At 44.5% G+C, this 25808-nt stretch overlaps 1 protein-coding gene across 1 annotated transcript in view; it reads right to left on the bottom strand.

The window, feature by feature from the left end:
• STUM (stum, mechanosensory transduction mediator homolog) overlaps positions 1 to 25263 on the bottom strand; it is a gene marked incomplete at both ends in the record, with an annotated part of 42192 nt that extends 16929 nt beyond the window's left edge. The window contains one exon of the mRNA XM_082302594.1: positions 25074 to 25263. Within this exon, the coding sequence (XP_082158720.1) occupies positions 25074 to 25263 (190 nt within the window). The remainder of the gene's footprint in view (positions 1 to 25073) is intronic.
• Positions 25264 to 25808: the final 545 nt, after the last annotated feature.

Below are 25808 nucleotides of genomic sequence, written 5' to 3'. Positions count from 1 at the left end.
ACCACCCCTCCCCCACCAGGTTCAGGAAAAATAAATTTTCCTCAAAGGAAAGTGAAAGAGATAAAAACGATTTCTTTAACAAACACACGGGAAAAGGAAAATAATGCTAACTAATAAAAATCTCTCGCTGTGGAGAAAAAACCTGGCAAAGTGTTAAGAGTCCTCCCTTTGGTCTCCTCAGAGCTGGGACTTGGCCCAGGGCCAGGCCCTCTGTGCTCGCTGGAAAATCCTCCTGATGTGCTCTGATATTGAAGCAGTCCAGTAGAAAAGGGAGAAAATCTGAAATTCCTGGGAAGGAAAAATTGTTCAACTCTCAGTCTCTCTCTGGAGAAAAAGAAACTGAACAACTGGCCAAAAGCTGACCGGGCAGCTGCAAGCCGGGTGCCTCCTCCCTCCCCTGCCGCAGCTGGAAAAAAAGTCGCTATCTCTGTGTGACCTTGAACAAGCTGCAAACTGCCTTGAAAAAGTTTTGCTCAGTTTTTCCTTCCCCCTCTCAGGCTCAGTTTAAAGGCATAAAAAGGCACAAAAATTAATTTCTGGGCATAGGGCAGCGCTATGGGATACACATCATAAAGTCACCCCAAGACACAGGGGCACTGCTGTGAAAACAGCCGAGGCACTGCAGCCTCGCTTCTGCTCAGTGCTTGCTTTTTTTTTCTTTGCTAATGGAATGGAGGGAGGATTTTAATTAATTTGCATCCTTATTAAGTATGCCAGCATTCAGAGAAATAATGCAATTGGCTTCCAATTATAACAAACATCAGGGAGAACAAAAGGCATGACTGCTGTTTACAGCACAGGGCACTTTGCTCAGAGCTCATCTGACCTAAGTGGACTCATTCCTGCTGCTCTGTAATTTTATCAGCAATTTAAAAGCTCTGTTTCATGGAATCAGCTCTACTGCTGGTTTCTCTCTATTGTCTCCTGCCATGCAGAACTTTCTGTATTTATATTGCCTATTGTTAAACCAGGTACTTATCCCACCTTGTGTTCCCTTCTCCTGCTGCCAGGAACACCAGCTTGGATGCTCTGCCATAGCTCTCCTAGTCCCAGTCCCAGGCTGCTCTGCACCCACCCATTGCAGGAGCCTGGGACCTAAATGAGAGAGGAACCAAGGAGCCAGAAATAACTGTCCACTAAACCATCTCTTGTTTCTTAAGACTCTCTTTAAGACTCTGATCCTATCCACAGAAATTAATTTTCTGTTTTCTTAATGTACATCCAGAAACAAATCTCAAGCCATTCTGTTCTGTGCTGTTGATACAGAAATAATTTGAATGTGAGTTTTCACCCAAACCTGACAAACCTGGAAGCTTCAACAGCAGAATGTCTGGGGAGAGCCCCTCCTCCTTTCAGAGAGGCCATGAAACCTCCTGCAAGAAAAGCTTTCTGGCTTTGATACCTCCAGTTTCTAAAGGATGGTGGAAGTAAAAGCTGTGTAATAGCAGAAAAATGATGAGGAAAAGGCTATGGATTCTTATGAGCTTTCACAAAGGCTCTTGCCAATTATACAGTGACAAACCGAAGTTTATTCTTAACTGTCTGTGCCGGGGAAAGCTCTTCCGTGTCAGGCACAGAGCGGGAGGAGGGCACGCATGATCCTCCAGCTCCCACACGAGTTTAAGGGCTACTGGCTGAAGTCACATCAAATGCTCGCTCGTCTTCCTGCCTCTGCCCTCGCACAGGTTAATTAAGTGCCATTAGCGCCATCTCGGGGAGCTCAATTGAGCAGAACAAAAGCAGCAGGCCAGGGGCAGCGCAGGACCCCCTCCCTCCAGCCCTGCCTGGATGATCCAGCCCAGCAGCCACAGCTCCAGGCGAGGTCTGCAGCTGCGCTGCCTCCCCTGTCTCTCTCATCAATGCCTTGCAACAAATTTAGCCCTTTGAAGCTCCCTGACAGCATCTGCTCTGCTCATGGAAGGATGGATTAACTACTTCTAAGATTCACTGAGCAGGGACTCTGAGCTCGCTGCGATGCCCTGGAGCCCTTAACTGTGAAGACAAATCATGTTAATTAGGGACTACCAAGGCACAAGACAGTATTAATCTTATTAGAAAGTTAGATGGGGATGCAGAGCAATTAGAGGTTATTCTACTGAACAAGGCAGCTGAAATGGCACTGTAATAAATTACACCAGCCTCCAAAATCACCCTAAAGTACAAGCTATCTTTTAAGGACTAGAGGAATGTAAAACAAAAGTGACATAAATGTTCGGAGATCTGCAGTGATAAGTGTACAGGAGACTAACAAAAATACCTTTTCTTTTTTTATTTCTTAATCCAAAAAACTCAGTGCACGCATTTTATGAGCCAAAGTGTCTCAGGCAGGGACAAACAGGACGTAAGAGAATTGCACTCTGTAGCTAAGTGATGTGGTGCTGTACCCAGGAGTCTGGAATATGATTTGTGAGACCAGAACTCCATCCTGGATTTACAGCTGTTTGCTAAGTAATTTGGAAGCTGTAACTCTATTCTCATAATGCCAAAGTAATATTATTAAGGTGTTAATTTAGATAGTCTGTCAGGAAATTTACTGTCTAGCCTGGTGGGGCTATATCCTTGTTGTTCTGTTCAGTGCGACCATTATTCAAATAGTGACGGGGTCTTGCTTTTAAAGGACACTTTTCATAAAACCACTATTCTTAGATGAAAGGTAAAGCACTTTACCTACTGAAGCCATTGCTGTTTTGCTCAGGTACATAGCATCCAAAATACTTAGGAGATGGTGCTTTACACTCTAAGTTTGACTTTGGTACCTTCAGGTGATTCAGACAGTTCATGAACAAAAATCTCATTTCATGGTTGTTTACTTGATTGAGAATACCAAGATGTTTTATCCTATTCAGCAGAACCATTAGGGAACATTTTCAACAATACATGCAGCTTTTGCATTGCTCTAAAGCGGAACTTCCCACATTACCATCCCTGATCAGCAGATTCAAACGTGATGGAGCAGTGTGGGATGAGGAGGACAAGGATCCACACAGAGCTGGGCTGCAGCAACCCATGGCCTCTTTGGTGAGGGTGCTGTAATTCTAGAGTTGAAGCACAAAGCCAGAGTGAGCCTCTACACACGACCAGTCTTGTTCCTTGGACAAGCGCTGGAGTCTTCCAGAGCCATTCTGGCTCCCCTTGAAAAGGTTCCATGGAGACCAACAACAGCAAATCTCTTTTGGCAGCCGAGAAATGAGCTGTGGTACCTTGTGCCTGACATCACCCCAGCCCAGGCTCCATAAATAGTGCAGGCTGGGGTGACCCCTGACTCTACAGATTCTGTGAATATGAGTACCAGCCAAGACAAATTAACCCAGCCCAGATAGAACAGTTTTCTAAAAGGAAGATTTCTTATTAGGAATGAGAAAATGTGGCTATTATGGAGGCTAGTGCATGTGTCAGCATCAGCAGATGTCCTGTGATGTTGTGGATGAGGACCTGAGCAACCTGCTCTCCTTTAACCCACTTGGAGGAAGGACTAGGTGACCTCCAGAAGCCTCTTCCAGTCCCAGCCATTCTGTGGTATTTCAGTAACTTTAACTACTCCACACAAGGCTTAGCTGATCTCTCTGGTTCTTTTCCCAGAGCCGCGTCCTTCTGCCACCACATCTGACAGCTCTTGAACACAGGCCTCTTCATGACTGCTCAATTTATTTTTGAAAAGCTGCTCTGGTTCTAAAATGTCAAGTGCAATTACTCTCACAGCAATCAGAAAACTTGCTGGTGAGTTGCTGATCACACCAAAACAGGTGAACTTCAAGTCACTCCCCTGAGCCGTGCATGCTCCTGTCAAACAGCTCAGCCAGCCTCTCAGGGGAGATGCTTTTGTACCAAAGGGAAATACTGCTCTGTGCAGAAGTGGGGGCCTTCTTTAGAAGAAATATTTACATGGATTAAACCATCATTTCTGCAGGGACTAGTCCTCTTCTGTCTGAGAGCAAAGCTAAAGGAAATGCCACAGCTTAGCTGAGCAGGTCACAAACATAGATGAGTACTGGGTCATGTTCAGGTGCCAGGTTATCCACAAAGAGTTAATGCCTCTTGGCCAGCTGGGATGTATCCAGCAAGGCCTGCAGAAGCACAGCCCTGTAAATGTGCTTGTGAGATTTTATACATCGTCTTTTCATCTGAATGCCCCCCTCTCCCCCCCATCACTAGGAGCTCTTGTGTTCCCAATTTGCAGAAAATAGCATTTGATTTATACATATTTCTGTCAAAGGACAGATATTCCCTTTACCAAATACTTTCCAATCTCCGCCAACTAGCTACTGGTCAGCATTAGACAAAAATTCATATGTATTTCTTTGTATATATCACAAAGCACTGAGCTCTCAGCATCACAATAGAGCCCATAATGATTTTTAGTAAAATATGAAAGTAATACCTCTAATGTACAATGACTCAAGGACCTCATTTTGCAGAGGCTAGAGGAGACTTATCTGGAGTGAGGTGTACCAGGAAAAAATGTTGTACAGAGAAACTCGAAATGAACATGGTTTCATCCTGCTCCTCTTTTTTAAAATTCTGATGTGGAATAGTTTACAATGACGCTGGGGACAATGGTAACATGTACAACGTTCCTATGCAGGGCTGCTGGAAGCACTTATCTCACTGTCAAAAGGTGCAGCTGAGATTCAGACTTTTAAATGTCCTTTCCAGAAGTCACACTGGGGGCAGCAGACCAACCGTAACACCTGACACTGCAACGCAAGACTTCACAACCTAAACAAAGACGTTGTTTCTCTGCTTCTCTAGGTCCTCCAATTAGACTAACTGGAATTCACTAGGGTCAGTTTCTTATGGTATTTTCTAAGCAAGGCTGTTTTTGGGGAGTACCAGTCCTGCAGAGGAAACAGAATTCACATTTGCCACTTGTGTGCCAGCCAGGGCCAGGACCTTCAACTGGGAGGCGGTGTTTGCACCCCACAAGACTCTCCCTGTGCCTAAGAGCTCTTTATGCAGTTCTTGAACATCCCCAAAGCTACTCCTCCCTTTTTTGGGTGGGGGAACTGTGTACTGTGGCTCTCTGGAGCAGCTCAAAAAGCTTCGTAACCCCCCACTCACCAAGGGCTGCGTTTTGCACCTTGCATGGCTCCCCCAGTCCAGGACTCTGGAACAAGCAGCAGGGAAAGCTGAGGAATTCATTCCCTTGGAAAGAAGGAGTGGGCATAGAAAGAAAACACTTATTTCAAGAAGCCAAGGCACAACTGATGGACCATCCATCTAACCTTGATTCATTCCTCTGTTGTTTTACTTTTCCTTCTGCCAAAAAATACATCTATGCTGGACCCAGATTCATCCCTGATGTAAATCCACTGACTGCCAGAATTACACTGGGGATTAATTTGGTTCACCAGGTCTAACCTGATCTTGGCAGCAATTCTGAAGTGCAAACTGCAGGAGGACAGTACTTCTGAATAACAGTAACAGGCCCTGGCAAACAGCATATGCCTGCTGCTTGGTATGAGGTTGATAAGTCAAATTCAAACATGGGTAACATGAATAGCACGGATGCCTCCTTAAGCAGAATTAGAAATGGAAGAAAATTGATTCTATATGCATATGTGTACTTTCCTAACTTTTTTAGCAAGTCTGTTGAGCTGTATGAGGACCATACATCTGATGCTCTGCTCAGCAGATGGTGTTGCTCTCCTCGCTCCCCAGCTGAGCAGGACCACAGCACCTGGTGATGGTGGCAGCTCTTTGGGCTTGCCTTGTGCCCAGAAGCTCTACAGCTGGGAGACTCATTATCTAGCTCCTGTGACTCTCCAGCTTCTAATGGCCAGGTGTGGTTTAAGCTCATTATCCCACCTGGACTCACTGTATCAGCATTCACACTACAATGTGAATTCGGTTTATGGGACCGCACAGCTGAAACTAAGGGGAGATTGGCACTTTACCCCACTACAGAAAAAGGTCTCTTGCAAGTCTCCTACCTCTGCAGAGTTGTGTCAGTCATGCAGCTTCTCTTGTCTCTCCAGCTCCCCTAACCAACTTCCTTCCTCCCTCGCTTTATCTTGGAAGTGTTGCAACATTGCCTCAATTTCCCTTCTTTCACAAATGAGGTTTCTGTCCTCTCTGCTGAAATAGTTCTCCCGAGGTCTGCAAAGAGTCTGGATGAGTGTCAGGACATGTGCTCCATGTGCAGTGTTTCTGGTTCCTGGCTCTGGTCTGCACTAGGGCTCTCTGGCATCTTGCCATCTGCCTCACTTCTGTCTCCTACCGTGTCCTCAGCATCTCTCACTCTTTGTTACCATCCTTCTCCTGTTTCACAGAGGCGCTGACTCAGCCTCTGCAATTCCCTTCCCCCTGTTTTCTGCTCCCACCATACCATGCCCTCTTTAAACTTCACCTGCACTCAAGCCTTCGTGTGCCATCTCCATTTCTATGCCAGTGACTCAACTCCTGCATCTCTTTAGGACACCTCTCCCGCATCCTGCCCACTCTTTCTGGTTTCTCTGCTTGGACATCCTCTCCTCTTAATGAGGATGGCAAAATCAAACTCCATTTCTTTGCACAGTGAATGGTTCTTAATGATGACACCACCAACCACCTCTCCATCAATCTGGCTTGCAAGTAAATAGAAAAGGAGAATAATGTATTTAATTCCTCCCTCTCCTTTTCCCATGCACTCAGGTCGCTCCAACTACTATTTCTTTTTTCTCTCTCTCATAAAGTCAAATGTTTTTTCCTTTCTTATATTCACCTACTCTCTAGCCAGAGTTCCCTTTCACATGCCACTTCAAATGCTTTTCCCTCTAAGACTTTGCTTTCAGAGCTGGTGAAAACCTGTTACTGTTTTCATTTACAGACATCCTGCAACACAAACCCCCTACCTTGAATCTGAACCTCGAATTTTTTCTAGATCCTGTGTGACACAAGGTAACTCGCTGTAACAATTTATTTCTGTAGTTAAAATCCATATTAGGAATCTATAAAGGCTTCATCAGTTAACCCATTGTTGTGTCATTTTGGTTTTTATTTATTTAAGACTAATCAATAGGTCAGATGCTTTTCTCGCACACGTAGGTGCCTGCAGCTCTGACTACCAAAAAGACCGGCAGCAATACTTTCTCCTGCCCAAAATTCAGTAAAAGTGCTCCTTCCCACACCCCTCCTCAAAGCAGGGGCTCTCCTGTGTGCTCTGTAAGCACGGACATTGATGTGCTGCTACACACCTCAATGTTCTCCTCCTACTTAGGAATTCCTTACTCGTCTATGCTAATCCCTACAGGTACCTGAAGTGTATTTCTACAGTCGTTATAACTTCCTACACTTAAGCATTAAATTACCCCACGTTTCTAGCTAAAATAATTCATTTTTCTTTTAATTTTAGTGATTAAAAATGTAGCACTTTTCCTTCCCTCACATTTTACAAAATGAGATTTCTAGTACAGTACTGTACAAAAGCAGCAATCCAACACATTAGAGCTATTCTGCCATCTTTTATTGTGCCTGCAATGAAAATAAATAAGCATTTATTTTTAGCCATGCTACACAGAACAATCTGATAGCAGAAGCCTGTTATTGTCATTCAAAGGAGCATTTGTTTACCCAGATGCACTCATGAAAAGTTATCTTAAATTTTACAGTTAGTATTTTGCAGAGAAAAATGTCTGTTCCATGCAAAATCCAAAGACATTGATGCACTAAGACCACATCACAGAGCAGCTGCATCTTACTCCTTTTCTTGGAGATGGATTGGAACAGCACCACCACCCCTCTGGGACATCAGAGTCATCCACAGCAAACCACGCCTCTCTATCTCAGACACAGGGAAGGAATTAAGGCAGTGCAATACTCTAAGCAGAAGGGTTTACTGTAGGATCTCACATCCTTAATGATTACACTATGCACTAAAAATGGAACCGCTGTCCTGCAGCAGCTCCTTGTAGGGAAAAGCTACAAGTTGGTTCACAGGACAGCAGGGGAGAAGGGAAGTTTAAGTTCAAAATGCACAGGGTGAACTCCTGAATGAGAAGTTGCTAAGGGTTGTGCAGACCACTTTAGTTCTCACCCAGAAAATGCTCCTCATGTAGAAAAGGAGTTTCAGCACACAGTAAAAGCACTGGGTGCTTGTGACTGGGCAAAATAGGAGTCATGGATGGGCCTGGGGTGTAGGTGGAACAAACCAGCCTAAATGTGTGATTCATGAAGGGTCATTAAGCACAGGGAGCTCAAGGCTGCAGTGCTCCCTGGCAGCTCTTACTGTGTCACCTGAAAGAACTAGAGGTAGCCCCAGGACTTTTTAGAAATCTTTGTATTTACTTTTGCAATTTTCTCTTTACTCTTCTCAACTGTTTTATCTGACAGAAAGCAAGACCAGATTCGGGGTGGGAAGAGGATTGGATGGAGTGAAAATTGTGATCAATTCCTCTCAGTACTCATTGAGCTAATACTGAGCAAAACACACACACAGAAGAAAGGTCAGTCAAAGACTATGACAATACAGGGGTGCAATTACCACTCGTGGGGTAGGAAATTCCCTGAATCTCAGAATACCTTGAGGAAGAAAGGAGTATCTGGAGAAGGTGCTGGTGCATTTGCTGACACACTGGCTGTCTGCACAAAGCAGAACCTGTCTGGTGCTGTGGGAAAGTTCAGTCTCGTCATTACCAGACAAGTGACAAATCAGACAAGGCAGGCACAGTCTGACCATCCATGGGATCCATGTGAAACATCTCATTTCTAGATCTGGGATTAAGGCAATACAAGTCTATCAGAAAAGTGCTTTTTATTTTCCGGTTAGTGAAAATTAACAGCTGAGCCAAACTGCTCAGCAGGGAGAGAACACAAACATAATTCTTACCCTTCTCAAACGTCTGGCCCTAAACTATTTATAATCCTTCAAAATTTTTTTTAACATATGCAAGTAACTGCGTCTATTTTCCACTTACTCTGTTTTAAATGTACTGTCTCTTCTGTCCTAATGTCCACACTGACCAAGAGCAGCACTTCATCTAGTTCTCTTTATTTTAGCATCTCATAACTGCTAATGATACCCCTGTGTACATCTGTGTAATTACACATGGCAGTGTTCTCCTCCTTCTGTTGAAGAATGATAGAAGGAAGGCAGAGAAACCAGAGCATGGACCTTTGAAAACACTTAGGCACCAAATTCCCACTGAAATCAAGGAATTCCAGGCTAAATCATGCCTCAGGCCATAGTGAAAGAGCTATCAGGTTGCTCAAATTCTGGCTTTCCTAGTTAAGCCTTGCTGCCCTCCATGGGTTTTGCCTATAGTGGAATATACAGATTAGGATTAAAAGTATGGACCAGAAAATAAGTATCTCACAGGATATTAAGGAATGTTCATCTGAAATGTCTTTCCCATGCTGTCATAATTTATATTTCTTCCTGTTTAAGCAATGCTAATGATATTTTATGAGGATTTTTATAACTTGAGGAGAGCAGAGCTGATCCAGTAGCGTCCTATCAAGTGTTTATTCTGTGCAGCTACATTAGAATTTAATAGGCTGAAGAGGAACAGTGGCCAGGCAATTAATCTCTTCCTAGTGTAGGTTATAAACCTGTATCAGAGTCAGAAGAACGGGACATGTGTCTGTGTCACAGCAGGTTCAGTGCAAAGTCTTTCCAGAGCTCCCCTAAACTTAAACTTGGCTTTAACCATGGCTTTGCACTGAGTTTTTAGCAGATGGTTTTCTCTGCTTTTTCTTGATGTGAGGTGCTGTCATCTCCAGCCAAGATCAAGGTTCAGATACTGTTTGTAGAATTGCTACAATCACGTTTCTGATGGAGATGTCAATGTCCCAGGAGTCAGAAGAGTGAGACAGGAAACCTTTCTACATCAGTCACAACCAGAGATTACTGCCAGACACCATCCTGGCTGGCTGGGGTGAAGTGAGGAGAGGCAGTAGCCAGTTCCCACCTGTCAGCCCCACTGGTAAACACAGCAGCTCTCAATGCTACTGATAAGGAGCATATCTCATATTTTCTACCCCTTAGATAATGCATAAAGGAAAGAAACATTGTGGACATCCAGCACACCCCTCAAGGAAGGGATCTAAATATCACCATGAGCTGTGCTGAGAGAACATGTGCTCAATGTGTTCCACAGTCAGCAAAGCCCTCTGAACTTTCAGGCTGGGCTAAGGAGGGATGCTACGGATGAGCAGGACAGAAACTGGTGATGTGCTGTGGTGAGCTGCCCATGGCTGGCTGCCAGGCACCCACCCAGCCACTCTCTCACTCCCCTTCCCATCCAAAGGGCAGAGAGGAAAAATAAGATTTTAAAAGTTTGTGGGTCATGATCAAGAACAGCAAAATCACTTACCAATTATTGTCAAAGGTGAAACAGACTGGACTTGGGGAAAATCAATTCATTGCCAATTAAAATAGGTTTGGAGAGTGAGAAACAAAACATGACCCTTGCCCCTTAATTTTCCCTCCACCCCCAGGTTCAATTTCACTCATTCCTGATTCCTCTTCCTCTGCCCCACTCTGAGCAGTGCAGGACAGACGGGAAGTGACAGGGGATTGATTTGTGGTCAGTTCATAGGAGTTCCCCTCTGCCACTCCTTCCTCTTGATGCTTTCACCTGTTCTGGTGCTGATTTTTCCACAGGCTGCAGTCCTTTGGGATAAATCTGCCCTAGCATGAGCTCTCCACAAGCTGCAGTTCCTGCCAGGAGTACCAGTTCCAGCATGGGCTCTCCATGCACGTCTCTCTGCGATACTCTCACAGATGTGTCCCCCTCCCTCCCTCCCTGCAGTGCTCGGCTGTCCAAACCTTGCTACAAAAACTCAGTATCACACTGATAGCTTTGGAAAAGAGCTACCAAAGAGCTGCACCCTAATGATGGAAATTATAGAAATTACAGGGTTTTATGTTGAGCACTCACAAGAAAGAGAGGAGGTCTGAGCTTCAAAAATGCAGAGATTCCATGAGACACAGCAGGTGTGTATGCATTAGGAGACAACACGGAGGTCAGAACTACTTCAGTTCTTGTAAGGACGAGATGAGATCCAGAAAGATGTGTGGGCAATGCCTGATGTATTTTGAAACTATTGAAGCAAATTGCTTATTTTGCAAACCAGATAATGGGTAGCTTTCATCTGACCTAACTTCAGGTATCTGCAAGGGACGTGTCTTGATCTAAGCCACTTACCCTTTGGAGGCAAAAAAAAAAAAAAAATAAAAACCAAAAAGAGACGGAGGCCCCCAGAGGGTGTGATTCACTTAACCTAATTTAAAGAGATGAGTCACATGCTGGTAGTACCTAATTCCTCCCCACACACTATAAAGGCAACCAGCTCAGGTGCACAGGTTACATGAACCCCATCCAATATGCCCAATAAAAACATTTGCCATTAAGCTATTTTGATTAAATAATACCAATTAAAATTCTCCTGCTTTGGTGTACCAGCCAGCTAATCAACTCCTTTAGGAGGAGCTCTTCCTACAGGCCAGTACGATTTAACTCTTGTTCATTACAGATCTTCCTCTGAAACTTCTGGTACTGCCAGTGTGGGGCACAACAGAGCAAGGACTTTGTTCTGCAGGACTCCTGTGCCCTCGGTGTAGAATACAGCCCTGTTACTATGGATACAGGAGGATGGCAGGACCTAAACTGTGGTTTATGGTAATACCAATGCACCTATTTTTAAAGAATGCTTTTACAGCTCGTCCCTGTTGGTAAAGAGAAGTGATGCCTTAGGTTTTAACTTTCATATTTTTCAAATCCTGTACTGCCCAGTGTGTAACTCTGAAGTTTCTTGTAGCCTGTTAATTTCTGCTCTCTCATGCTAGGTAGACATAACAAAGCCTCTCTGGGCCTGCTCTCCAAGGACACTCAGACCATCCTAGGCCCAAAAAGTATAAACCAAAAAGCCTCTAAAGGGGGGAATTACATCATTAACTGAAGCATTAATTGGAGAATTAACCCTGCTATGCAAATGAACCAAACCTATAAAGGTGTGAAGAACTCGTGACCTGTTGTCCATCTTGGGGTCCATCTTGGCAGTAGCCTCTGGCTCCCCAGGGGGTACCTTTGAAGGCCTTTCCAATAAATACCTACCTTTATTCCCTTACTCCTGTCTAGTTTCTGTTTCTAGGAGGCCTCTCAAGGCATCAGAAGTAAAGATGAGTTCTTTGTTCTGATAATTACATTTTATCAAAATGACCTTGTTGTTGCCTGAAGGCTTTGCAATACTGATGAAATGTTCCTGCAACAGCAGGAAGACATCTAAATTTGATGTTTCTAGCTCTTTTCATACTGCTTTTCTTCTGGAGGGTATCTTTTTCCAACATGACAGTGTTTGCAGGGCTCAGATGAGCCCTGTTGCTAAGAAACAAGTCCCAACTGTGCCTTTAAAACTCTGCCTTTAAACATACAGCTCCAGGAAATGTTTTTCTTTTCATTACACTGTATTGTGTGTTTTTATTATGACTTCTTTTAACTTGGATCTGACTCTTGAGGTTACATTTCTATCACAGTCTTCTGGGAAAGGACTTTTTCCATTGTCTGTACAGTGCTGTGGTCACCTACATAGCTGCAGAAATAATATATTTTATAATTTTATTATTTAGAGGTCACAGTAATGCCCCATTTTTCACACAGTTGTGGTGCAAACAAGAAGGAATACGAAGCCTACTTACTGCAAATATTGGTTAATACTGAACTACAAAGCACAGGATAAATCAGTGCTCTTGGAAATGGCAAGCCTGAGCTGTACCTGTGCTTGTCTGGCTTTGGGTTTTGGTGTGGGTTTTCTTTTTTGCCATACACTAACTAAAAGTTACAAAGTTAATGCTGAAGCCCCTCATGTGTGTGCAAGATAGTTTGTGGCTCTCACAGGCATAAAGCAGATCATAGAAACATGTGAGGGAGCAACCAGCACATCCAAACTAAAAACTGCTCTGTCCATCCTACCTATTTACTGCATTTATTACATGCATTATTAATGCATGGCACAGACAACACCTCTCCTCTCAATGAACACAAAGTCCAAGAGGGATGGAGGTAGTTCATTAATAACAGTTTTCCTGGAAGAGATTAATAGAAACTAAAGTGTGGCTGCATTATTTGAGGCACTGAATTTTGCAAGAAGTCTGTGTAGATTCTCTTGCCACTTTTGCCACCAACTTCCTGGACAATCTGGATATTTCCCCTGAATTCTCCACTCAGATTACAGACAGTCATAAGTGTGTGACATAACTCCTCCTTCATATCATAACATCCCCTTCTGGATCATAACAGGACTTGAGTGTAGTCTGCACCTCACAGAGCTACTGAAATAATAATGACGTGTATGTGGCACTTAGGGACGCTGTTTAGGGGTGGCTGTGATGGGTTAATGATTGGACTCGATGATCTTAAAGATCTTTTTCAGCCTAAATGATGCTATGATTCTATGAAAACACTGCTTGACTACCTACTTGGCACTTCTCACAACAGTAAATAGTGAACTTCTCAGGAAAGATTTAAATCACAGTCACTGGAGTAAGTTGTCATGTCATTTAGGTATCGTTCCTTTTACAAAATGTACTGCAGAACATTTTCTAGTGTGTGATGAAGTGTCATAAATATTTAAAACAAACCCACATTCGTAAGGGAGAAAGCAGATTAAGTTTTATGATGCAGCATAAACTAGATTTTTAGCTTTGGCTGCTGGCTAATTTGAGGCATACAATTCTCAGTGAGTGTCCAGCGTGGTACTGCAACTTGGGAAGAGTCTTCCCTGGTTTAAAGGGCAAAGAGCTCAGCTCTGCAATTCTTCTTTACAGAAATAATACAGGAGTAAACTCAAGGGGCCAGCTCAATGTTACTAGAAGCAAAAGAGGTGAGCAGGGGTGAGACAAAATAGCTCTAGAGGCTCAACACCACATTGCTCTGTAAGTTGTGGATTCTCAGCTCTAATAAGCGAGTTAGGCTTGCAACAGGAACCTTTTGTACCTGTTTTGCACTGGTTCATATGATGGGTTGGTGTTCCAAGCAGTGTGACCTGGAATCTACAGAGCAACTGGAAAGGGGACACCCTCTCTGTGCAGTTCTGCCTTGGCACAGAGAGTAAATGAACACCAAAAGAACATCTGGTGGATTGAAAGCATTGATGTCAGACCAGAACACAGACACACACGTATTGTACCAAAAATACCATGTTTTAGTTAATACACAGAAGAAAAGGCTTTTATTCTTTGTGTCAGTACAACTTCTAATCATCACAGCCTCAGTAAGAGAAGGATTCCCTGTGTAATTGCTGAGCAAGAGTGGTTTCCAGGAACTAACGCTTGTTCTAAACTCCATTCCCAGCTCCACCACAGGCTTCTTCTAAGTGTCAGCTGCACACAGCACAAGGAGACAGATCCTACTTTTAACTGCACTGCCTTGAATTTACCATCCAAAGTGGAAATACTGAGGCTTAGCTCTGATGGAAATGAGCATTTGCTCATTGGCACCGTTGTGCAAAGGCATTATTTGGGTCAGGATGGGCTGGTGTCATGGACTGCCTGAACCCAGAGTCCCCCCCATTCTGCTCTCTACACCCATGGCTTGGTTCAAGCTCTGCTCTGCACGTGTGCAGCTGTCCACACCTCTGCAGGGTGGGTGTAAAAACACACAGATTTTTTGGGGCAATACGGGATGTAAGGGGTTGGCTCTCCAGGCACAAGAATCAGCTCCCCATGTACAGCTGACCAAGAAAACAAGAACCAAGTTAGATCACCTCAGGGAGTCAGGAGAATCCATTTCCACATTGTTTCTGTGGGATGTGTGGGGGACCAAGTGAAATAAGTACTCACATGCAAGTCAATGTATAAAATTACATTCTGACTTTTAAAAGAGGAAAACAAGAGACTGTTTTTATACTCTCAACTGACAATGATTGTAGTCCCTGTGCTCTTTTCTCTCTTTTACATGAGACAACCATCCCACCAGCTCTCTGCAGCCACAATGAAATTTCAGTAGGAGGAAAAAAAAAAATCCCGTGATGCTGAGTCTAAAATATTGTTTTTTAAAAAGTTTAGTTCTTGTTTTGTCAAAACCTTGCTAAACCTTCCCTGGCATTGATCAGTTTGTTGGATGCAGAGCTCAAGCAGAAATACAGGCAGCAAAAACTGCATCATCAGCTTTGGACAACACACAGGAAGATCTGGCAATGCTTTCACAATTAAACAGATCAAGAGGGGTAATTTAATGGCCCAATCCAGAGAATCCACACTCATCAAATTGTCTAACTACATTGGAGAAAATGTTCCAAGTCTTTCAGTGGATTACTCAGTAACTAGTCTGGTGCAAATCAACTTGGAAATGAGTCTGCTTTGTCTCAATCATTTCAAAAACACAGAAGGGAAGTATGGGGAACCAGGCTGATCCCTCAGCCAGGGAGGGATTTTCCTCTGGCTACACCTCACAAATGTCTCAATTTTTGACCATTCCTTTCTCACCATCCTAAATCCTTTGTGAACCCCTCTCACTAAGACAGCAATTCCAGAGTGTGTTGCAGGGCAATGAGAGTTGTGTGTCCTCACAGCTGCCTTGTGTGTGTAGATCCAAAAAGGTCCAGCTGTACTTTTAGCCAGAATTTAGTCTTCACATTCTTGGAACCGATTTTCAGTGGAAACTTGAAGTCTCCTCACTCCAAAACAGTGTTCACAAGAAGACATGAAAAAAAATCTAATTTACAGGGAATATAAATATATATAACTTATTTTTTCTTACTATAATGAACTTGTCCTGACCACTATCAGTGAGAGGTCTGACTCTATGGGCCACTCTGCATTGTGATTTCTGTGGGGCCAAGTTACCATCTCTGTTCCCCACACAGCATAGAAAATACAATGTTGGATAGTCACATCCAAAATATCATGTTTATGGAAATCAAATTGTCATGGCAACAGAAGAGGTCTTGCAAGTATTTTTAAAATAGCAAATTAACAAAGCCAATTTATGAAATATAAAATCCATTGTTTTATAAATGCTCTTAAACAGATACAACAAATGGTTTTCTACCTACAGAAGGCTTTCCTTTAATGCCATGATCTCACATAGTGGCATATGTAATAGATATGCATGCAAATAAATACGTATTTTACACTTAAACCAGGAAAACTATTTCAGCTGGGCAGTATCATACTAATGTGATCATTTAGCTTATTTCAGGTGAAATATTTTCACAAAAACATCATGATTCATACTTTGTGAAATTCCTGAACTTTTTAACATAGTGAACTTGTAACAATGGCTCATTATAATCTATTAGTCAACAGTAAATCTCAGTTCTTCAAATGCTTATTACCACTAACAGTTAAAATGTACAAACACTTTTTTAAAACAACATTCTTGTTTGATCCAATTGAATTTTTTTCCCCAACACAATCACAAGATTAATTTGACCATTTAGCCCTTTTGAGTTCTTTAAAAACCTATTTGTGTTTTAACTAAAACAAGATTATTATCCACAGTCTCAAAGCATTTTTAAGTTTTGTGTGGGTATTCACCAATGCTTGTGGCCAACTGAGAGTTCAGCCCAGATAACAACGTGCTGAGAGGCTGGATAATGCCCTGTCTCGTTTAAATTCATGTTCCCAAAGATGGCCTTAGTCCCCTGCACAATTCCTTGTATCAGCATTATTTCTGAAGTTGGAAATGCAGCACACGATGAACTCCTGCAGAGAATATGATTATATTTCCAAGAGTTCCACATTGATTGTATTCACCATTTCCTCTGACAAGTTTTGACCATGATCCACTCCAGGCATATCCTCTGGGTATGTTTACACCGGGACTTTTAATTTAAGTTAGTGTATCGCCCATCAGTTTCTGTCAACTACCTCATTTATATTTACTTTATTTCATGATCATATGCCATCCTTCAGTGCTGAAAAATCATCACTCAGATTCCCCAAAACTGAGAATTAAAAAAAAAAAAAAAAAGAAAAAGGCAATTCATTCTTTCTTCCCACGGCCTCGGTTTTTTTTTTTTTTCTTTTGAGACAGGATGATAATCTTCAAATCCTGCTCCACAGCCGTAAGAGTTACATTTTTTTCTTTTCCTGAAAGCAAAGTTCTCATCTAATCAAGGGCCTCAGGGGACAAGGTTCTAAGGAAACACCAAATATTGTGTGAGTTGGGGTTGCATTGCTAGGCCTTTTGAGATGCTGTCAAGTAGTTAGAGAGAAATTGTTTGATTTGTAACTCCTTTGGAATGGAAACACTGAGTCTGAACTGTCTTTATTACAAGGCCTACATTGCTGAAGGAAGAAGGGTTGGGAGCAGCTTCTAAGTGGTAATATGGAGAGACAACATACTGTGGAAATGAGTATTTTAAATCAAATATTTGAGTTCTGTCCACTTATTTTTTCCTTGACTCTACACAGAATGAAACCTAAGTTTATAACACGAGAAATCAACAAGTGAAATATAACTAGATAGAATGGCATGTGATTTTTTTCTCAAGTTCTTACAGTATTTTCATTTTAGGCCTCCACAGATAACATAAATGCTCACAAACCCTAGGAAGGGGAAGAGGGATTAACTTCTTCCCTTAACGAACAACCTCCTTATCTTCAGCAGAACCAAGGAAATTCAGGTTTCACACTCCTGCAATCTCTAAAGCAAGGTCAATGACACAAACTTTTATTTCTCCTGTGAGGCTGGGCCCTAAGCCTGTCAGTGATTAAAAGCCATTTGGACAGAGGCCTTAATAATATGCTTTAACTTAGTCAGCCCTGAATTGGGCAGGCAGCTGGACAAGATGGTAACGCAGTTCTTGTGCTCGAGGCACCAACTCTGGGTGCCCCAGGTCAGAGCGAGTCCAGCTGTGTTCTTCTGTGCGTCGCTGGGGCAACTTTGTTATCAGGAAAAGAGCTGCTGGCTGGGCTGGCTAGCTGGCTTCTCTGCACAGGGAACATGGCAGGAGCCGATGGGATCGGCTCACATTAGCTCAGTGACAAAGGAAGAGAGAGGCTGTTCGGGTGTGACTCCTAACAGGTTTATTGTTAGAAGTTTCGCAACCAAACGAGCTCGGAAGGGATGGAATGCGATGGGATGCTCCACCGAGGCTTGTCCTCATTATTATAGAGAGTTTGAAAACCGCGGGGAAAGGGGAAAACAACCAATGAGTTACAAGCCAGGGGGAGGATGCAATTTAACAAGAGCCACTGGGGGGAAAGCGAGAGGCGGGAGTTATAACAGAGAACCAGCGAACAACCGAGGAACCGGGAATTTTCCCGAACCGGGGAAGGCAGCTTGGACCCGAGCACCGCCCAGGGGGTGCAGCTTTGGCTTCTGAGCCGCCCCTCGACCCACCCTCTGAGTCTGCCTCTTCGGGAAACTGCATCCAGGGGATGGGCTGGGATTGATTGGCATCATGCTGTCCCAGCCCCGCAGTGGGCTGGGTCACCGCAACAAGGTGGTAGCTGTAGGTCCCTTCCAAATGAAACAGTCCATTCTGCTTTGTCTTCCACCAGCGTCTTTGCACAGTGCTACAGCCAAGTCTGTAGGCATCCACCATGGTGCTGCAACTGTGTCACTTGGAAGTTGTAAAGTTCTACAATGAAGACAAGTCCGAAGACAGGAGAAAGAATGTCATCTGTCGGATTGACTTCTTATTGAAAATAAGACAAGAAAGCTCTCTTCATTTTCTCTTTTCCAGGTTACCTCTGAATATAAGTTTTCATAAATAACTGCAAACTCCAGTCTCTTTTACAAACCTTAGGACTATTGGAGAATCCCTTTACCATCCAATCACTTGCTTCTCCACAAAATTCAAAACTGGGTACAGATTCTAAAATTCACCTTTGTGCCAGCCACTGCCAACTGCGGGTGTGTTTGTGTTCAGGGTCCTGCACACAGGAGCCTGAGGAACCTGGTTTCAGCTTCCTGCTCCTCCCTTTATGATCCTGAACAGCTACAGAAACTCTCAAAGTTCTTTTCATGGTGGAGAGATTAAATGGCAGCGAGCTGCTGCAGGCAATGGTGCTTTATCAAGCTTTCTAAATCTCTCCAACACCCATTGATTCAGAGCAGGAGAAAATTCATTTCCTTCCTGCTATCCAGACTAGGAAAAATTCACCTGTCAAAAGCACTCTCCTCATCCAAGTTACTTTTACCTTCAAATCCTTTCACTCCTTTTCACCTTTGCTGCATCTCTGCAAATGTACTTTTCTCCTTCTGGACTTGATTCTGTTTCTCTCCACGTCACACCCTTCATCTGGAACATCTTTCTAGCCACCTTAAAATTCAGCTGGTTTACTTGGCCATTTAGCAGCTCTTTTCTGCTGCCTGCTCCCACCTTCACTCTTAATCTTCAAGTACATCTGTCCAAACTGCATTAAATAACAAACAAGATTACAAGATGCTGAGCAAACCCTGTCTCCTTATGTGTTCATTAAGTAATGAATATCTCCACAGAGCTGCTCCAACAACAGCAGTGAGCAAAAACCACTGAACGAAAACGTCCCTGGCCATTTCTTTTGTCTTCTATTTTGGTGGAAACAGAAGGCATGAGGGAGGCAGAGAAACTTGTTTGCATTTTAGCTGGTCTGGCACTGACAGCAATTCAAAGGCTGCAGTGCTGGGTTAATGCACAGCTTGACAGCGAAATGAACCAAAAAGTCATTTAAAATGCAAGCGGAGCTCAACAGCTGACTTCTACCAACTGTAAGAAGCTAGAGGCAAAAACTAACCAAAGGACAGAAAGAATACTAAATATTTGGACCAAGGAGCTACAAACTTGAAATACTTTTGCATTTATTCAGATCACTAATTATCTGTGAACCTCTTTTGAGTTTTCCAAGATTGATTGTCATTCTAGGTGGTCCAGACACTTCACAGCACAAAAATATTCCAGACTACCAAGTGGTGGTTAGATTGTGGAATGACTGTTCAATACCATCAGCCAAGCAAGTTATGTAATACAACTAGACTTCTCACTTAAATCTCTGTTATAAAAATAAAACAAAATAACATAAAAGAGGAAGTTAATGGTCTTCTACTTGCTGAAAAGAACAAAGACCTGCAGGTGCAGAAACCTGAGATTCAGCTGTTCTTGTGCCCAACTTTACCCCACTGTGAGGATGATCTACAGCTGATACCACCAGTACCAGTAAAGGAGCAGTAGCCTGGATGCACACATTTTACTGCAGGTCTCATATCCCACCTTGCACAAGCACAAGAACAAATCACCATAAAGAACTTCATGACCTTTTCAGTGGAAAATACAAAACCTGACAGAGTGAAGTCTACTGGCAATAGGTTTGCTTTGTTTAATTACGGTCCCATGAACAAACAGCTTGTTTCTGCAGACTACCAGCATCACAGGCTGAAAGGCAATGTTAGCTAAAAAACTGCAGCAGTAAAGTTCACAAACACAAATTCACACAAACACTGGAGAAAACCTTTGTTTTCCACAAATGAGCTTGTAAATCACACAGATTCATTGGATTGCATGTGTATAAGAAAAAAGATATTTAAAAGGATCATCAATACCAAAAGTAGTTTTAGATTTTAATGCACAGATGTCTGAAAGCCCAAATTTCTTTTTTGCACTGTTTGCTCTACCATAGATAACAAAATGTGGTTTTTCCTTGAAATTCTTTGTTTCAATAATGAAGGCAATGGATGCTTGCTTGAGGCATCTATTTACCATTCCAACCACAAAAATAAAATAAGTATTGGTAATTTTATGCAGATCTTATCCCTTCAATTTTCTCGAGTGTTGTGTTCTGTACTTCTGTTCATCTCTTTGGAGAGCTCATTCTGCTCAGGAGAGCCTTGGTTTCTAATGAGAAGATGCTTGGCTTCTATAAACCAAATATTAAAGCCACATTCACACAGCTGAAGGTATGGTGCTTGAACTCTATCAAGACTGAATAAACAGATGGCAGAAGACTCGTGGTACGGAGCCGACACACCCTGGAACGGGAGAGCTGCACTGTGGAACCACGGAAGAAAGAAGTTCAGTGGGCTGGGAATCACCCCTTCTTTCTGTAGCTGCCGTGAGAGCCTTTCACTCCTGAACTCCCCCACGGGCTATTTCGTGGCACATTGGTGGCTGCTCTCCTATCCTGCACTAACAGAATTTTATGCTACGTGTTTCAATTACTCTCTGCATAAAAATAGTGTACATGTGTAATGCAGGCTGTGATCCAAAAGTCCACCCCCTTCCTGACAGGAGCCATTAATCTCAGAGAATACCTCCGACTTTCAGATAATTTCACTCACTTCTCACATTTCCCTCAAGTTCCCCCCCTCCCCTTCGTTTACCCCCTCCCACACACGTGATGTCGAGAGAAGGAAGAGCAGAGAGGAAGGAGGGCAAGATTCCCATGTATCAGCTCCGGGAATGACAAGGAGCCAGAACTTCTCCCACGCTGACTGGCACATGGCAGCTCCAAGAGAACACAGTCTGCCAGCTAAAGGGCACGGCCAGCCCTTCTCCCATTTGCCATCTGCAGGGCTGGAGGTGCACACTGCTCAATCGTGCGGGAACGGGAGAACTGGATACACTTCCACCTCTGCTGACAGCATCATCTTCCATTCTCCAGAGCTCATCACTGCATGATTTGGCCGTGATGCCTCAGAGCCTGCTTCAGAAACCCAAAGCCAGACCAGAAGTTGCAATGCCTGTGGCAGAGCTGGAGCTGGAGGGCATGATGGCTTTTGCCACAGCACCCGGTGACTCCTCCCTCACCTTCCTCTCTTATTATCTCCTCCATTTATGAACCTGAGCTTGGGACACCTTCACTAAAGCTCAGTCCTACAGCCCTGTTAGACACAGATGAGAAAGACTGTGCTGGACCACGGAAAACTGATCCAAAACATTTCCAAGTGGTTGCGCCTATCACAGTGAATGGAGGGAATGTGTAATTTCAAGGCTATTCTGCAAAACAGATTACAAGTAGATGGGCTAATCACGATTTTTTACACTGCATTTGGTCTGAATTTAAAGTTTTGGCAAGGCAGAAGTTAACATATCCCCTGGGTATGAAAAAATTCCTATGAACTACATCTTTTGTAACATGTATGGAAAGAGTAGTTAAAACCCAGTTTACAATGCATCTTAAAACCTGCAGTTCTGGATTATTACATAAAACCCTGAAAATTAACCAACTGAAAAAAATAAACTGACTGTAAACAAAAAGAAAGTGTTACTTCTCCTGTCCAAATAGAGTACTACTGCAGAACATAAATAGCACAAAGGAAAAATAAACCAGATATTTAAAATTCTCAGATTTCACCCTCACAGGTGACTTCCATACCACAGCAAAGATAATTTAACTGAAAAAGTAGAGGCTTTCAGATGCTGAGAGTCTGCCCAAGGATTTGGTAGCCTGCATCAGACTGCAATTTCTATTTGGATATCACTGCTCTGAGGCATGGGGCACTAATGAAAACCTCAAATGCACCAGTCTCCAAGCAGTGGAAAACTTGATTTATTCAATGTTGCCCATTTTCTTGTCTGCCCTGGTGGTTTTTGACCCTTCTTTGCAATTGCACTGCAGAGTCTACACATGAATGACAACTACATGCAAAACAGATGAGTGATGAATTTAGGGACTGAGAAATAGAGGACTTCCATTAACACCTAAACACAGTCACACTCTCCAACTAAGCAGGGAGAAATACACAGCAAGCCTGTGAAACATCATTTTAACATGTTATAAATCTGGACTACAAGAACTGATGGGAATTTTGCCATTTACTTCGTGGGGAACAGGCTCACATCCTTGATGTGAATACTTCACAGTCCTGCAAATCTTATCTATTTTACAAGTGTTGCTCAGCTCATTGAGATGGCTGAAGTGCAACAATGACACAAAATCTCTTTTTACCTTGAACATTCCTGCCAGTAGATTCGTGATCCTCCTGTTTCCCCTTGTGTGTGGGCTTTGTGATATATGACAGGATGTGGCTGAGATTGTAAATAGCTGTATTCTAGTCAGGTGTATCATCTCAGAGTAAGTTTTCGCTCAAAATGCATGTGAAATTAGCAACTTCATTAACAGAATGGCTTATTTATGTACAAACTAAGTGCCATGCTTTGCATACAGAGCTTGGGATGTATCTCCACAACACTGCATTTTGCCAGTCTGTGGGGATGCCACAGGGAAGGATTTCTTTTGATTTGTAGTTTGTTTGTTTTGCTACTTTTGCAGCAGGGTACCAGGAGGAACAGTGGTACAGCCAGCCAGATCGTACTGCTGAAATCAGTGCATCCAAGGGAAAACAAGTTTTAAAAAAATCTCCGCCTGTAAAAAAAAGCCCCCAAAATAGAATTAAAACCATTTTGTGCTGGTCCAACCTGTCAGTGGTTACACAACCAACACGGCTGCATAGTCCAGATTCAACTCCCAAGCTTTCAACCAGCATGGGCTGGGAGCCCTGAACACTCACCTTGAGGAAGGAAGCGCTATCCACTGTCCTTCTTTAGGCACCTTCCGTGTGAGGGAAGGCACAACACTGGCTACCTCTGGCAGACCCACAGCAGCAGCAGCCAGAGAAGAACTCTGGGCAGAGAGCCACATTTCAAGCCAATTCCCACATGAGGATGACTTATGGGGGTCTACCCTAGCAGGATGAAGGGAGAACACGGAGGGTTTTCTAGCGTGCTGTGAAAAGCAGCGCAGTGTGAAGCGTCAGATCATTCGGATGAGGAAAAGGGCGTGGTAAGTCAGGCTTTTTTCCTGTACATCTATAGTGAAGATGTGGTGTCTTCTATGCCAACAGAAAACAACACTCACTTTGAAAACTCTGGTTTCGAACTTCTCTCTCTGAAGTGGGAAACTAAGCCTCAGGAAACCTAAAACTCCATGACAGCACTCAACTCCAGAGTCTGCCTTTGATTCATCACTCCAAGTTCTTCAGATGGCTGCACACAAGGGATGTGCGAACAACACATCTGAGCACAATGCATTGCATCTGGAAGCACACATACCAGTCCTTCCACAGGAAAACCCAGAGGTATTCCAAAAGGTGCAAGTTTTCCTCAGGAATACATCCACAGGTTCAGAGCCAGCACGCTGGAATAGCAATGGCTTGTACATGTTGCACACACTATCCCACCTACACTTAGGTTGTACTTTAATCAGAACTTTAAGAATTTCAGATTTGTTAAAGAATTAAGCCACCTGAAACACATGAAGCAATTAAAGGCAGGCAGTAGCTCTTTAAAAGTAGGGCTAGGTGGAAGATACTCCTGTATCACAAGGAAGGCTTCTACAGTGGTCACAGTAGCAGAAAGAGCAGCCAAAAACGGACTGTGAGAGACTTGAGGTACGGGTTAATAAGTTATGGATTATTTTGTTGGTTTTTTTTATTAAGGTGGTTACTTTGCTTTCAGCTAGAATACTGGCATTTAGCCTTGTGTTCCAGGGGCTTTCGTAGTCTTCAAACTGTAGGCTCCTGTTACAGTAAGCAATTCCTAATTAAAGAGGAGGAAAAGGAAATATAGAAAGGATGCAGCCCATCTTAAGGATGAGCTCAGTAGAGACTTTGTATTGAGAAACTGCGGATCCCCAGTTTCTCTGGACAACGGTTCTAACGTTTTCCAGGGGTCTCCATAGAAAACCCGGGACGGTGGGCTCTGAAAGCTCGCCTTAGCTAGTGAGTGGTGCGGTCACCGTGAGCTTTGGTCCTCTGACTAAAATCACAGTTCGCGAGACCGCGAACAGCGGAATCGCTTCTAATCCGCACGATCTCCGCGCGGCGAGAACGGAGGGGTCGGAAGGCGCGGGGGATGCTCTGTCCTCGGCGCCGGGCACCGGCGCTGCCCCGCAGTGGCGGAGCGGGCTCGGGCCGGTGCCCCAGCCCCGGTCCCCGCTGCCGTGCGAGGGAAACGCGACTCTCGCCCGCTCCACTCGGTGGGGTGCGGGCGCTGCCCCGCGGCTCCCCGGGGACCCCGCAGGGCGCTGCCCCGGCCCCCGACGCGAAACTTTGCGGAGGGGCTCCTGCCTCTCTCCTTTCCTCCATCCCTCCCCGCGGTGCCGTCGGGGAAAGTTGCCGCCGCGGCGGGGTCCGGCAGCCCGGGCGGCCCCGCCGGGGCGAAGCAGCCGCAGGTGGGGAGGGGGACCCCGCGCCCCGGCCGCCTTCTCTCCCTCCCTCCCGCAGCATCCTTACCCAGCCCCGGCACGAAGGTGTTGAGGAAGAGGCAGATGACAGCCACGGGGAACGGCATGTAGGGGATGGCGGCGCGCAGAGGGCCCTTCTTCTCCCGGACCTGCACCACCACCCCGCTGGAAGGGGCCGTGCCGCCCCGGCTGGGCTCCGCGGCCGCCGCGCTCTCGCCGTCTTTGGGCGAGGGCTCCATGGCCGGCGCGGCCGTGCCCCGGCGGGACCGCAGCTCCCGCCGCCGAGCGCGCTCCCGCCGCCAGGCGCGGCCCCGCCTGCGCGCCCCCCGCGCCGACCCCTCCCCGCCCTCCGCCCGCCCCTCGCGGGGCTGGATCCCGCCTGCATCCCGGCAGATTCCCGAGCCCCTCGGCAGCCGCGCCGCTTCCCGGAGCGCTTCCCGAGCCGCCGGCGCCCGCGGCCGTGCGCCCCTCGCCTCGTCCCGCCTGGGCGGCGAGAAACAGGGCAAGGCGCTGTCCCGTTCTCCCGCTGGAATGGGGAACGACAACTCCATATGAGGGAGCGCAGAAGCGGTGGAAGATCGCGCCCCGTGCGCCCTTAAAAGTAGAAGGTGTAAGAAAAGGTTTAAATTAAACCCACACGCGTTTAATTGTTTGAAAAATCCCTGCGGTAAGGAGGAAAAGGGAGGAGAGCCACAAGAATTGGAAGGCAAAGAAAAAAAATGTCCCTGGAGAGCTAAACGCAGCTTAGGACAGGGTGGAAATGTGTATTCATTCCTCGGTGCCA

The sequence above is a fragment of the Coloeus monedula genome (assembly GCF_965178545.1).
Source record: "Coloeus monedula genome assembly, chromosome: 2".
Classification (NCBI taxonomy): Eukaryota; Metazoa; Chordata; class Aves; order Passeriformes; family Corvidae; genus Coloeus; species Coloeus monedula.
This window is presented reverse-complemented; position numbering and strand designations above follow the sequence as displayed.